The sequence below is a fragment of the Apodemus sylvaticus genome, chromosome 23, assembly GCF_947179515.1.
Source record: "Apodemus sylvaticus chromosome 23, mApoSyl1.1, whole genome shotgun sequence".
In the NCBI taxonomy this organism is placed as follows: Eukaryota; Metazoa; Chordata; class Mammalia; order Rodentia; family Muridae; genus Apodemus; species Apodemus sylvaticus.
In genome coordinates this window covers 39,982,436-39,996,760 of record NC_067494.1, presented here as the reverse complement: position 1 = coordinate 39,996,760, position 14,325 = coordinate 39,982,436, and the positions used below count along the sequence as shown (strand labels likewise).

The 14,325-nt window shown below is 47.5% G+C and overlaps 1 protein-coding gene across 1 annotated transcript in view; it reads right to left on the bottom strand.

Annotated features, from left to right (window-relative positions):
* The window catches only part of Snx9 (sorting nexin 9), an 85,400-nt gene extending 83,362 nt beyond the window's left edge, over window positions 1–2,038 (bottom strand). The window contains exon 1 of the mRNA XM_052169320.1: window positions 1,657–2,038. Coding sequence (XP_052025280.1) covers window positions 1,657–1,668 — 12 coding nt within the window. The 5' untranslated portion in view covers window positions 1,669–2,038. The remainder of the gene's footprint in view (window positions 1–1,656) is intronic.
* Window positions 2,039–14,325: the final 12,287 nt, after the last annotated feature.

The window sequence follows — 14,325 nt, the reverse complement described above, 5'->3', positions numbered from 1 at the left end:
GGGAAGGGCACCAACAACCGGGAGGACTGGAATTTGCCTTCAGAAGCAGATAACCAAATAGGAGGTGCTTACACAGGTTGTGAGGCTTGTGTGCACTGAGGTCACAGGCAACTCAACTGCAGGACTGTGGTTTTTCCACTGGAAACATAAGGCTTCACCATCAAATAAAACTTTTTACTATGCTTGGATATATGCATTACTTGCTAAGTCAAAGTAGGCAGGTGCACCTCGGATCAGTACAAATATTACCAACTGACCTCTACAGAATAGGTTCTCTATGTCACAAACCATTGTTGAGGTTGCAAGATAACTCTGTAACTGGATTTTCAATTTCTGAAACGTCTTGGCAACAAACCTCAAAAAAATCACACTTCCATGGAAATCTTTTCCTTGAATTAGGTTTTATCTCCAACAAAGTTTGTCACAAAATAAGAATACTGAAAAGGTAGGTAGTTGTTTCGTATCTAGTAAAAACCAAGCAACAACTACTCAGATATATTAACAACGCAACTAGTTCAATAGCAGCTGTAGGTTCCCTGAAGAAGATTCATTTACGGATAAACGCTACACCTAGATAGTCAGGACACACAATGTATCCGGGTCCCAACTTCAACAAGCTAAATGAAATAATCTTCCAAATTGCTTAACACTTTTCTAAATTACCTTGTATACAACTTTAAATCTTTTAAAAAGTTTCCATCAAACCAGAAGTGGCTTAGATATTTCAAAAATAAATATGGAAAAGACACGCTGATGTGTGTAAAGGTGACATAATCAAAGCTCCCAGTACCAATTTGCTACCCACACATCACAGGTCTATCAGAGGTTCACCTACGGTGCTTCCCACCCCAGGTCCTTATTTCCAAGGCTCAGGCTTTTCCATGCGGCTATTTCATTCCCAAGTTAACGACTGATACGGCATAAGAAAAGGGAACCGGAGAAACTAAATTTTGTTTTGCTTTTGCAGACTCAGCTGGCAAACGTGGACAGCTAATTCCACAAACAGTAACAAAAATAAGCAAACCAAGACTCCTGGCCATTTACCAAGCAGGAACCAAAGTTCCACTAAGCAGTTGGGGCCTGGGCCTTTTATGTTTTCTTTCTTTCTTTTTTTCCTGCCGGCAAACACGCCATCTAAAAGCACAGTCATTTCCCTCTTGATACTTTACTCGCTCCGAAAAGGTCCCATTCAAACCGAAAAAGCCAGCAAAAATATACAAAAGGAAAAAAATGAGCGCCTGGAAGGCAGTGGGCGCGGAGGGAGCGGGACTCCGGGAGGCGGCAGCGTCCTCCCTGCCTGGCCCGGCTCGGCTCGGCTCGGCTCGGCCCCCCCGGCACTCGGGGCTGCTGTCCGGAGGAGGGTAGCAGGCGACAGGCGCCGTGCGGAGCGCCAGCGTCCGGGTGGCCCGCGGCTCCGGGGCTGCGGGAACTCCGCGTCCCGGGTCGCCCGTCTCCGCTCAGACACAAACTTTGCGGAGCCGCCCCCACCCCGGGGGAGCGGACCCCGGCGCAGCGCGCGGCGTGACCCCGCTCTGGTGCCCGAGGTCGCGGGGTTGGGGGTGGGGGAGCTCGCGAGCGACGCACCGGGGCTCTTCGGCCTCGCTACGTTGCCGCAGAGCTGAACGGCCGGTTCGGCCTGCGCCGCGCGCCCCTCACCTTGGTGGCCATGGCGGGCGGTTCCCCGGCCCGAGTGGGCTGGCTGGTCTCCCGCGCTGCGGAGTTTCGGCCCTAAGCGGGCGGGGAGGACAGCTCCGGCTCCGGCTGCGGTTCAGCGGCGGCAGCGGCGGCTCCGCCTCAACCCTGCTCTCGGCGCTCCGGCCCCCGCGGCTCGGCGACTCCCGCCGCCGCCCGCGCCTGCAGTTCCTGAAAGTCCCCGGCTGCGCGGCCCCCGCCCCCGCCGGCCAAGCCTCCCATGGACCGCGGCGTGCGCGGCGGAAGCGCGCCTGGGGCCTCGGCCGCAGTCCGGCCTCCTCGCCCGCCCCGGCCTCCGCCCCAGGCGGCTCCGAGTGCGGGGGCCCCGACTGGAGCGGCGGCTGCTCGGGCGGGCGGGCGGGCGGGTGTCGGGGTCGCGGCCTGGTCGCCGCCGCCGGGCGAGCCGTTCGCGGGGCGCGGCGCCGCGCCGAGGGGGGCTGCGCCTCGGGCCCAGCGGCTCGCAGCGAGCAGGAGATCGGCGATCCCCGGGAGCTGCTGGGAGCCACCCGCCTGGGATCCCGGGCTCACGGCCGGGCTGCCGAGGGGTCGGGATGCTTAGGGGTGACTACCGCGAGCGCCACACAGACGAGCCAGCCCGGCCGAGCAATGGCTTCCTGCTCCCAGGCCGGGAGATCCTGCCTCCTGCATGGAATTTCTCCGAGGCTGTGATCTGGCCCGGGCTTCTGGGCCTGGACGCTTGGGGACTCCACCTGAGATGACCCAGTTCTGCCCTTTGGATCCTTTAAAAAGGCCTCAAGAGGTTGGAGGATGCAACAGGTTTCCTTAAGTTAAAAGGGAAGTCCGAATTATAACATCTTTAATTGAGAGTGGTTTGTCCACAGTTGGATCTATATGGGTTTTATTAATAAACGAATGATTTAAATTGATCAATGAGACTTTCTCAACAGGATGAGACTGGAAGATTTGCTTTAATCGGTGCAATAGTTTAATCCATTGGCTTATTATAATAAGGATGTATCTTCTAGACAAATAAAATCGACTCTATTATCCTAGGAAGTTGATATTTAAATTTACTGTCAAATTTGTGGCTTCTGAGACTGGGGGGTGGTAGGAAGAATGACGCATATGTATGAGCCCTTGTGTTTGCTCTCCAGCACTGGAAAAAAAAATTTGTTTTTACTGCCCAGAGAATTTGCAAGTTACAGCCAATAATAGTGTTTAAGGGGTTATACAGAGTTTTCTGTGAATGATTGCGTGTTTCGATGCTATAGTCAGGCACGGAAATATTTGTGTGTGTGTGTGTGTGTGTGTGTGTGTTGCTGGCTATTGTCATGTCTACTTGACAAAGGCTAGAGTCGTGTTGGAAGTAGGGAACCTCATTTGGGAAAAAAAAAAAAAACCCACCAGATTGGCCTTCAGATGTGCCTGTGTTGTATCTTTTTGATTATTAAAGGGGTGTGAAGGCCCAGCTCCGTTGCCCAGCCCACATCTGTGCTGCTGACCCTTGTTGCTGGTAAGAAAGCCGAGCTAATCAAGCCCTGGGGAACAAATCAGTGAGCAGGGTTCCTCCCTGGCCTCTGTATCAGTTCCTTCCCTCAGGTTCCTGCCCGGAGTTCCTGCCCTGATTTCCTTCCAGGATGGAGTCTGTGACACCACACCGGAGGGAGTGTGAGCAAAATAAACTCTCTCCTCACCAAGTTGCTTATTGTGTTTTATCACTGCAACAGAAACTCTAGGACACACACACACAAGTTGTGAGTGTGAGCACACATACAGCACATGTGGTGAGGTCAGAGGTCAACTTGTAGGACTCTATTCTCTTCTTTCACCACGTTGGTCCTTGGGGGCACACTGAGTCTGTGGCTGCCAGCGTCCTTATCAACTGAGCTGGCTGGGAAGTCCAGGCTGTTGTCTTTCTCCTTACAGGAAATGGAAAGCCATTGAGAACCTTCTTTCTGTGTACTGGGCTGGATTCCCACATCCCATTTAACCCTTTGAGAAAGTTATAATCTGTTTACAATGATAAATCAGGGCTCAAATAACTGATTTCATAATATCAAAATTGAAAGTAACCATAGCCTCGGGATCAACAGCTTCTAAAAACAAATCCTCCATTTAGACTTGGACAAGTTAGCAAGGATATTTACCAAAGCATTTTAAGTCCCAAAAGAAAACATCTATGTACTTGTTAATAGGACTGTCCCAGTGAGACACAATTATGTGAATTTATGTTCTAGGAGGTTTCTGTAATGCTAATACAATCAATCCTTTCTCTTCACACATTCCCATCTCCGGATTTAGCCGGTTTCAGATGGAAAATATCTGAAAAGAAAAAAAAAATGCATCTGTACTGATGGTGAATTTTTTTCTAAACAACATAAAATAACAGCTATTTACCTATAGTTTGCACTACAAATGGTTCAAAAGCTGTGGGAGACTGCTTAAGAGTTCTATGGATACGTTATAGCCTTTTTTGAGAATGGAATTGAACATTTTCAGAGTTTATTGCCACAGGGAGTCTGGAACCCATCTGGAGTCTGGGACCCATCACCCCTGGATATCAAGGGCAAACAGTATTTTAAGAGTATTGCCAAACACAGAAAAAAATATTGAGTATAATACAATCCACGTGTGCGAAAATAGTGTATAAGTGCAGAAAATTCTAGAAAGTTTGACCAGATCATATTGGCCATGCTTAAAAATTATTTTAAAGCATACGTTTATATTAAAATTTAATTTTGTGTGTATGAGTGCCAAAAGAGAGCGTTAGATCCCCTGGCCCTGATGCTATAGACAGTTGTGAACCATCTGTGTGAATCAAACCTGAATCCTCTGGTAGAACAGCCAGTGTCCTTAACCATCAGCATTTCCCCAGGCCTGTTTAAAGTTCATGTTTTAATAAGCAAATAACTCACTTTTTATCTTGATAAACAAGTAAAAACTTGTTTTAAAAATGTTTAAACTAGTAAAAGCACTCATAGTTTTTACTACGTAAAATGTCAATATTTGAACTCAAGGAAGTGTAAGGATAATCTCTTGTCCACTGTGTAAAAGCATCTCCTGTCAATAAAAATCTGATGGCCAATAAACTGAGACAGGATTAGAAGGTGGGACATCCGGCAAAGAGAGAAGAACTTGTGGAAAGAGGCTAGGAGGATTTGCCACCGAGAAGCTGAGCAAGTCAGACATAAGAAAATGAGGAGAGGTAACCTGCTACATGGCAGACATAGAATAGTGTACACAGGCTAATTAAGTTACAAGCCCGTTGGGGAGCAAGACTAGCTGAAGACCTAGGCATTTATAATAAATGTCTTAATAAATTTATTAAATGTATAATAAATTTATTATAAATTAGCATTTATAATCTTCTGGGTAATTATTCAGGAACCTGGGGAACACTGAAAAACCCAAACGGTTACAGAGAACACTAGAAATTATGAATTTTCCATATTCTTTCAAGTGTAAAGGCTGATAAAACCTCTTTGCAGCAATTCCACAATGCATGTTTTGATAGGAAGGTGTGAAGTCAGCTGAGGTCACAGCTGAGAAGACAGACTTTCTATTCCTGCTTGTAGGGTCAGGTTTTCCTTCCTGTTACAAATAGGAAGTGTCTCCCCAAGGCTCAGGTGTTTAAGGCTTGACTTCCTGTTTGGAGTAGGTGACTAAACCATCAAAACTAATGAATGGATTCATCTGTTGGTGGGTTCATAACCTAATGACATTCCAATGGCTCTTCTAGCTCAAAGTCCTTCCACGGTCCTTCCTGAAACATGGTCAGGTTGTCACAGAAATACCCCACTATGCTGGTACCAATTTGTCTTAGTCAGGGTTTCTATTCCTGCACAAACATCATGACCAAGAAGCAAGTTGGGGAGGAAAGGGTTTATTCAGCTTACACTTTCCACATTGCTGTTCATCACCAAAGGAAGTCAGGACTGGAACTCAAGCAGGTCAGGAAGCAGAAGCTGATGCAGAAGCCATGGAGGGATGTTCCTTACTGGCTTGCTTCTCCTGGCTTGCTCAGCCTGCTCGCTTATAGAACCCAAGACTACCAGCCCAGGGATGGCACCACCCACAAGGGGCCCTCCCCTCTTGATCACTAATTGAGAAAATGCCCCACAGCTGGATCTCATGGAGGCATTTCCTCACCTGAAGCTCCTCTCTCTGTGATAACTCCAGCTTGTGTCAAGTTGACAAAACCAGCCGGTGCATATAATCTCACTTTTTTTTTTAGAATCCAGAAAAGTTGAATGCTTAGGAACAAAGTCAAATCAAGATCACCAGGGTCCTGGAATGGTGAGGATGGAGAAAAACCTTTTAAGCATGCACACACACGCACACGCACGCGCGCACACACACACACACACACACACGCATGCACGCACGCACTCACAGAGAGAGAGAGAGAAACTCACAGTCTGATCTTTCCTTGCATCATCCATTTTCCTGCAGGATACATATACTCTGGAGACAGAATCCTCAGCTGCGATGCTTTGAAGGAAAATGGCCCCCAGAGGCTCATATGTGCAGTGGGTTGGTCTGATGTTGCTTGTATTCTAACGTTAATATTTGTTTCTCAAGACCTGGTTGCCCCGGAAACAAGAGAGCCTGCACATAGACCCAAGTGACACTATATGACCTTGCTCCCAAGTTATTTCTGATTGACAAAGATGCTGACAATCAATAATAGTTGAGCAGAAGACACAAAAATGGGCTTTATGGTTCCTGAGCCTGGGAGTGGAGGTGTCGGTTTTGTCTCCCAACCTCATGCTCCCAGAAATAAGACTTAGATTCAAATTATATTTATAAATACCTTGGCCATACAGCTAGGCTCTACTCTGACTAGATCATAACTAAAGACATCCATTTATTTCAACCTACATTTTGTCACGTAGTTGGCTTCCTGTCAGGGGCCATGTGTCTGTGTGTCCATCTCATCTGTTTCCTGGCTTCCCTCCTTGCCTCCTCTCTCACAGAATTCTTTCTCCTCCTGATGCCCCATCTCTATTTTTTTTTTTCCTAAGCCATAGGCCATAGGCATTCTAATGGGCAGGCGAGGTATCCATACAATACACGAGATGATCTCTCTATACATCTGTTTGAATGCCTGGTCCCCAGTTGGTGCACCTGTTTGGGAAGGATGAGGAGGTGTGGCCTTGGGGGACATGTCTCCCTGAGGATGGGCTTTCAGGTTTCAAAAGTCTAGACCAGGTCCAGCCCCCCCACCTCTCTCTCTCTCTGTATGTGTGTGTGTGTGTGTGAGTGTGTGTGTGTGTCTGTGCATATGCACACATGTCTGTCTGTGTGTGTGTGTGTCTGTGCATATGCGCACGTGCCTGTCTGTCTGTCTCCTCCCGACCCCCTTCCTGCTGCTCTCAGATGGCGATGTAAAGCTCTCAGCTACTGCTCCAGTGCCATGCCTGCCTGCTTCCTGCCATGATGACCACAGACTGACCTGATGTTGTAAGCAAGCTCCCCCCACTTAAATATTCTATTCTATAAGCATCACCTTGGTCATGGTGACGCCTCATAGCTATGATAACTCTGACTGAGGCGTCAGCACAGGATCCTCATCTAAAATGAAGGAAGGCTGTGCTAATTCTTTAAGATTTATTTATTTAATGTATATGAGTACACTGTAGCTGTCTTCAGACACACCAGAGGAGGGCATCAGATCTCATTATGGATGGTTGTGAACCACCATGTGGTTGCTGGGAATTGAACTCAGGACCTCTTGAAGAGCAGTCAGTGCTCTTAAATGCTGAGCCATCTCTCCTGCCCCACTATGCCAGTTCTTGAGGAGAGCATTCACAAGGTCTGTCAAGTTATCACATTTTCCATCTTACATATGTGCAAATTTTATTGGCCAGCAATACATGAATGATGCTGTGGGTGAGGGGATTGAAGCTGTCGAGTTCAGGATGGTGAATGCAAACCCATATGAAGAAATTCAAATGAGATGACCTATGTTACTGAGGCAGTATAAAGGCTATGCATTATTTCATATTCATGCATATAGAATACATGGAGGTACCGATGTAATCCTCCAGTGAACCTGATAGTGACTCCTATTTGTAACGCTCCTGGGGCTCATTCCTTCTGTTGCATAGTCCACTCTCAGGGTACTTCCTTCCACCGAGAAGACCAGGCCCAGCTTAACGGTTATGCAACCTAGGCAACTGTGCAAGACCTGTGCTTCAATGGTCCATGTGCTAGGTGCAGGACCCTATTGCCACCATCTTTAACTCTGTGTATTTTAAAACAAGGAGATTTACAGTTTTATCTTCACTGGTCCTTGGGAATCGCACGGGCTAGGTTGGCCAAGAAGTTTCACACAATGTACCTCTGTGTAATGTACCACTCTCTCCACAGTGCACAGTGAACCACCCGCTCCTGCACATACCTATGCATCTGCCAACCTCCCACTCCTGCGCTGCTCTCTAGGGACTCGATTCCTTGGGGAATTTTTTTATTTATTTATTTATTTTTTTTTTTTTTTGGTTTTTTTGGATTTGGTTTTTTGGAGACAGGGTTTCTCTGTATAGCCCTGGCTGTCCTGGAACTCACTCTGTAGACCAGGCTGGCCTCGAACTCAGAAATCCACCTGCCTCTGCCTCCCAAAGTGCTGGGATTACAGGTGTGAGCCACCACCACCCGGCGGGAAATCTTATAATACTATAAGAACTATACAAATTATTTTTTTGTCTTTGACAATATCCCAGTTCATAATTGGGATGACCACATGGCTTTCTCCTCCCACATGAATCATAATACAAATATCTGATATTCAGATTATCTGATGTGTGACCTCCAAAGGGCTCGAGACCCACCCACAGCGTAAGAACCACTGTACTAGACTAAGTTAAGGAGAGAGGTTCTGTGCCCTGCCTCTAGCCACTGAGTCCCTGACACCTAGCTCAGAACAAGTCTCACGAAGTCTCTGTTCGGGGAATGACAGTTGTAAAGCAGAAATGAAACATTGCACCTGCTTGACTGTATCTTCACACAACTCACCGGGTTCTGTGGAACACCAACAAGCAACGGTACAATCTTCAGAGAGTGACTTGGAAGCACTCAGCTCTAAATGGGGTGTCTTCAGCAAACCCCTCCCCCCAAGGCTCAGGGATCTGTGTGGAAGAGGAGGTGGGAAGGTTGTGAGAGACAGAAGTGGTGGATGACTCCGAGGAAACAGTGTCTTCCAGATGCAACAGGACTGGCACACATACAGACTTGCAGAGACAGTGGTAGTGTGCACAGGGCCTGCACAGCCTCAAGCCAAGTGGGGTTCCAGTGGCAAGACGGGAAGTGGGCAAGGGGGGGTCTCATGCCTAACCAAGAAGCTATTTAAAACTAATACTCACTGAGAAGATACAAATAGGTTTTCTCAAATGAAGTGTCACCAGGTATATCAACTCTACTCCAGGGCGGGCCCCATGCCCAGGAGTATTTGGCCAACACAAAACAGATTTCATTGTGTGTGTGTGTGTGTGTGTGTGTGTGTGTGTGATTTTTTTGCTTTGGTTTTTGTTGTTATTGTCTTATACCATATTTGGGTTTTGTTGCTGTTATTTGATTTTTCTTTCTCTCTTTCTTTTTTTCTCATGACAGGCTTTCTCTGTGTAGCCTTGGCTGTCCTGGAACTCACTCTGTAGACTGGCCTGACCTCAAAATCACAGAGCTCTGCTTGCCTCTGCCTCCTAAAGCTCTGGGATTAAATGTGTGCACCATCCCTGCCCTGCTTCTTTTAATTTTATTATTTTATCAACATGAAATTGGTTGGGTAGGCAAGTGGGGAGGTTCTGGGGAGGAGTTGAGAAGGTGAAAGAATATGATTAAAATACATTGTGCAATTTTTTAAATAAAGAAACCCACAGTGTCACACATTACACATAAAAGACAATGCAGCATAGGTTTTTTTGTAACTTTCAACACTTTAATCTTGGCTCACGGTGTCAGAGGCTCCCAGCTCATTTTAGTGGGGAAAACATCAGAGTTCTTGGTCCCAAGAGCACACAAAAGAGACTTCTCAAATTACAGTGGGCAAGGAAGCAGAGAATGAGGACAAGCAGGGGTCAGCCTAGAACCTCCCACAGAACACCCACAGTATCTACTTCTGCCATCCCGGCCCCAGCTCAAGTTTCCACGCCCCCTCCCAAAATAGTGCCAGCTGCTGGGAAACACCATTGAAAATATGAGCTTGTGGGAACAATTCAGATTCAGACCATCATAAACTGACATTTCTTTCTCTCATCAGGCCCAGCTCCCCAGCATCCCGGTGTCTTATTCCAAATTATAAAGCCACCCTGTACATGTTGGGGGAAGGGCACTCCCTATGAGCCAAGCAACGTCTGTCTCCTGGTCCCCCTTGGTCACCCATTTGGACCTCTTTCTGCCTGCCTTTCTTTGAGCACTAGTTCTCTTTGCTGGTGCCCCTTCCTGAGCCTGCTCCAGAACCCTGGGCATTGAGCAGGGTATGGCAAATGGAAGCATTTCCTCTGCAGCGCTATCAGTGGGGACACAGTAGACTGACAAAGAGCCTTGGGCTGCACTGGCTGTTTGCTTTTGCTTCCTACAGGATGCTACTCTGTAAGAGAAGAGACAGAGCAGCAGAGCTCTCTGTTTCCTTTTAACCACCGGGAAGGAAAGAGAGAATCCATCTCCAAGGTTCTCCCCTCCCCCTCCAGACTACAGGCTCTGACACCAAGACATCTGGATTCCAATCCTTCCAAATTAGGCTTCAACCACAGTAGCCTTGCCTCTACAACATTGTATCTTCTCCACAGACCGGACCAGGCTGGTATTCTTGAGTGTGCAACCTAGACAGCTAGCTATAGGGAGGGGCCTACTTAGATGTGCTTAGATGAGAAATCTGTGCACATCTAAGATTCCTACTTCACCTCAGTTTCCTGAACTGTAAAATAAGATAAAAATGGTACCTACAGAAGGTAACTCGTTTAATGAGGATGGTCCCATAGGCTCCTATGTTTCAATACTTGGTTCCCTGCTGGTAGAACTGTTTCAGAAGGATTAGGAGGTATGGCCTTGATGGAGGAGGTGTGGCCTCATTGGAGGAGGTGGAATTTGAGGTTTCAAAGACTCAAGCTATGCCCTAGTATCTCTCTCTCTCCCTTCACTCCCTTTTTCCCTCTCTTTCTCCCTCCCTCCCTTTCTCCTTCCCTCCCTAAATCCCTCCCTCCAACTTGTGGATCAAGATGTAAGCACTCAGTGGGTTCCTGCTACCATGCCTTTATTCTGACATCATAGACTCTAACACTCTGAAACCGTAACCCCCAAATTAAATGCTTTCTTTGTTGAGTTGCCTTATTCATGGTGTGTTTTATCACAGCAAAAGAAAGGTAATCAAGATGGCAATCCACTTAAGAGTTGGCATGTCTGTATATATCTATGGTATATATTAGTTATAATAATTCTTATGTCTTTCTCTGGTCAAAATTAGTCTGTGCATTTGTTGTAGTAGCTCAGAGTCCAACTATTGATGTAAAAGGAACAAGGAAAAGGCCACTGGCACTCTGAGGGTGACTGTGATAGGATTAATGGTGCTGGAAGGGTAGGGGAACTGTTCACTGTGGAGGGCAGCCTAGATCCTGCACATGGAAAGAGAGGGGTCTGCCCAGTTCTTCCTCCTACCTTGTGTCATGAGTTTGCTAAGGTGAAATTGAGTCTCATTGTGATCTGAATGAGATGTCCTCGGGACATGGGCTTGTGAATGCTTGGTAGTCAGTTCATGGTCTCTCTAGGTAGGTTTAGAAAGTGTGATCTTGTTGAAGGAAGTATGCCCTCCAGCTGTGGGTTTTGAGGTACCAAAGCTCTGTCCCATTCTAAATTTCTTGACTCTCTTTTGTGCCTGTAGTTCAAGATGTGAGAGCCCTCAGTCCTCAGACTCTCAGCTTCTAGTTCTAGCTGCCATGTCTGCCACCTGCCACCAAACTGTACAGAGCCATATTGGGGTGTCATGTCACATGGTAGGAACTTGACATTGGCCAAGAACAATTCCTGGCTTCCAGCAGGAATGTGACATTAGGGCATAATAACAGGGAAGTAGGTTACAGCAGGAATTTTTATCCTAGGGTGGAGTGCTAAGAGTGTACTTGACATTGGTCAAGGTGAACTACTCCCAGCCTATCCTGTGCTAGTCAGGATCCTGCTCCACCTAGGGTGGAGAAGCTCAGAGTGAAGGTTAAGTTCATTGTTCCTCCAGGTCTACGAATTCCTGAATTAAGCAGGTGACCTAGCTCCCTGAGCAGTCAAGCCAAGGATCACCAGGCGAAGCCAGATGACTTCACCGGAACTCAGCCTGGAGTCTGGGGGGAGGGGCTTGCCCAAACTGTTAAAAGGTCTGACCACCATTAAAGTTGGGGCCTCGATCGGTAAACTTGACCTGGCTTCCTTCTTTTCTTCGTCCCTTCCCCATCTGTCTCTCAGCTTCTGTTCCAGCAACCCAGTTTGTAGTAGCTGCAGGCAGCTACAGAATACAACACCAAACTGTCCCCACCCCTGTGGCTCCTAACCCTCTGGAACCATAAGCCTAAGAAATACTCCCTTCTACGTTGCCTTGGTCATGGTGTTTTGTTATAAAAGAACAGTCACTAAGATGTGACTGTTAGTGACCCTGAGGATAAACAGGGACTGTTCCTCATTAAGCCCTGGGACCCTGGCACGGTTACAGGTGATGAAGATAAAAGTCTGTGGCTTTCTTTGAACTTCAGTCTGCAGAGTAAAGAGGGGTAGATAAACCACAAATGTTCCTCGTACCTTCTTCATGCACTGTAGTAAAAGAAAGCGGACAGTGTTATGAGGACAGGCGAGCAGGAGAGCTTGCTCTTCTGTGAGGTCCCCCCCAGGGGCTTAGGCTAGCAGACGGTGGTGGAAACATGCACAGCTTTTTGCTTTGTCTTGGTGGAGTGAGGCTGGTTGTTTCTCACCTTTGCTTCACTCTGAGCCTCTCTCTCCCTTCCTCTCCCTGTTCATCCTGATATCTGAGAAACATGGGGTCATGAGTAGTAATGGGCCCGAGTGTCTAGACAGCATTGTCAGGACCTGAGCGGGCCTGGAAGGAACCACAGACACAGCTGGAGGGATATGACAACTATCAGGCAGCATACATGGTGGGCAGAGAGCTGGCTCACAATGAAAACTGGGGCAGAGACTATTTATTCCTGGGTCTGGTCTGCATCGTTGGGTTTGGAATTCGATTGGGAATGCTAAGACCTGCGTACGGGATCCCTGTTGATCCTGGGATCTGGCTTCAATTGGATCATCAGGGATAGACTAGAATGAGCCCTCCAGATCGACATCCAGGGTGGGGCAGGGGACATTTCGACAGTTCATGTGTCATGACGTGAACCACGGCATATGGAGAATGACATTTAAACCCTAAGGGCTTCACCTACTCTCTTGTTCTGGTTTGTGGAAGGTCGGTGCTGATGCCAACACTTGGCTAGACATGATGGGAGCACATTTGTTGTCACAGCCATGGTCGAGCTGGCCCACAGTGTGCATTACATTCTTTGTCCCAGAGAGCTCTGCTCTTCAGACCCTTGATAAGAAAGGCTTGTCTGTCACCCCCTGCTGGGTGCTGAACTCGGAGCAGACGTCCAGGCCCTGCACTTGACGGCTTGAAACTCCTTTCTGCCTCTCAGTGCCTAGGTAAGCTTGTATTCCTTCATCTTGACTCTTTTGTAGTCAAATGCCTGGGGAGAATCTGTGGACACAAGGCAAATAGTGGGATAAAAGATATCCCCCATGGCGGGAGGCGGCTATCTTTTGATCCATAATATCCATTTTTGTCATAGTCTGGTCAGGTTGCTGTATCAGAATATTATGGGTTATCTGACTAATGGATAACAAACACTTGTCTCATATTTAGGTCAGGAGACTGGTAGGTCTCAAGCTGAAGTTCTGACAGGTTTAGTGTCTAGTAAGCCTTACATCCTGATTCATATAGAGCTATTGTTAAAGAAAACTCAAGTCTGTTTTTCCTCCAGCCCCTGCCCCTGGAAAGATGACTCTGAGACTAAGTATTCATTATTAAATGCTTAGGCCGTAAGCTTTGGCTCGTTCCCTGACTTGCTTATAACTTATTTAACCCATCCAGACTATTCTGTCTACCATGTGGTTAGTTACCTCTCCTCAGGCCTAGCCTGCTTCTTCCTTTGAGCCTTCCCCCTCCCCCCTCCCTCCCCCCCCTCCGTCTTGCTCCAACCTCTCCCTTTGTATCTCTTCTTTATTCTAGCTTGAGTTCCAGCTACCTCTGATTTGCTTCTCCTTTAGGCACACACGCGCGCGCGCTCTCTCTCTCTCCCTCCCCCCTTTCCCTCCCCCTCCCTTGTCTCTCTCTCTCTCTCCCTCCCTCCCCTTTCCCTCCCCCTCCCTCCCTCCTCTCTCTCTCTCTCTCTCTCTCTCTCTCTCTCTCTCTCTCTCTCTCTCTCTCACTTCTATGCTATTTCCCAGAATCCTCTCGCTTCCTGTCGGTGTCCCACCTACTATTTCCTGCCTCAGCTCATTGGCCATCGGCTTTTTTATTGACAGGTGATGCTCATAAGGGAATCTCTCTACAAGCTATCTTCTCACCAATCTGTCACTGGCTTACAGGAGTGGTTTTTCTTCTGGAGTGCCTCTTTCTTAAAAGGCACTCGTCTTATTCATGAATAA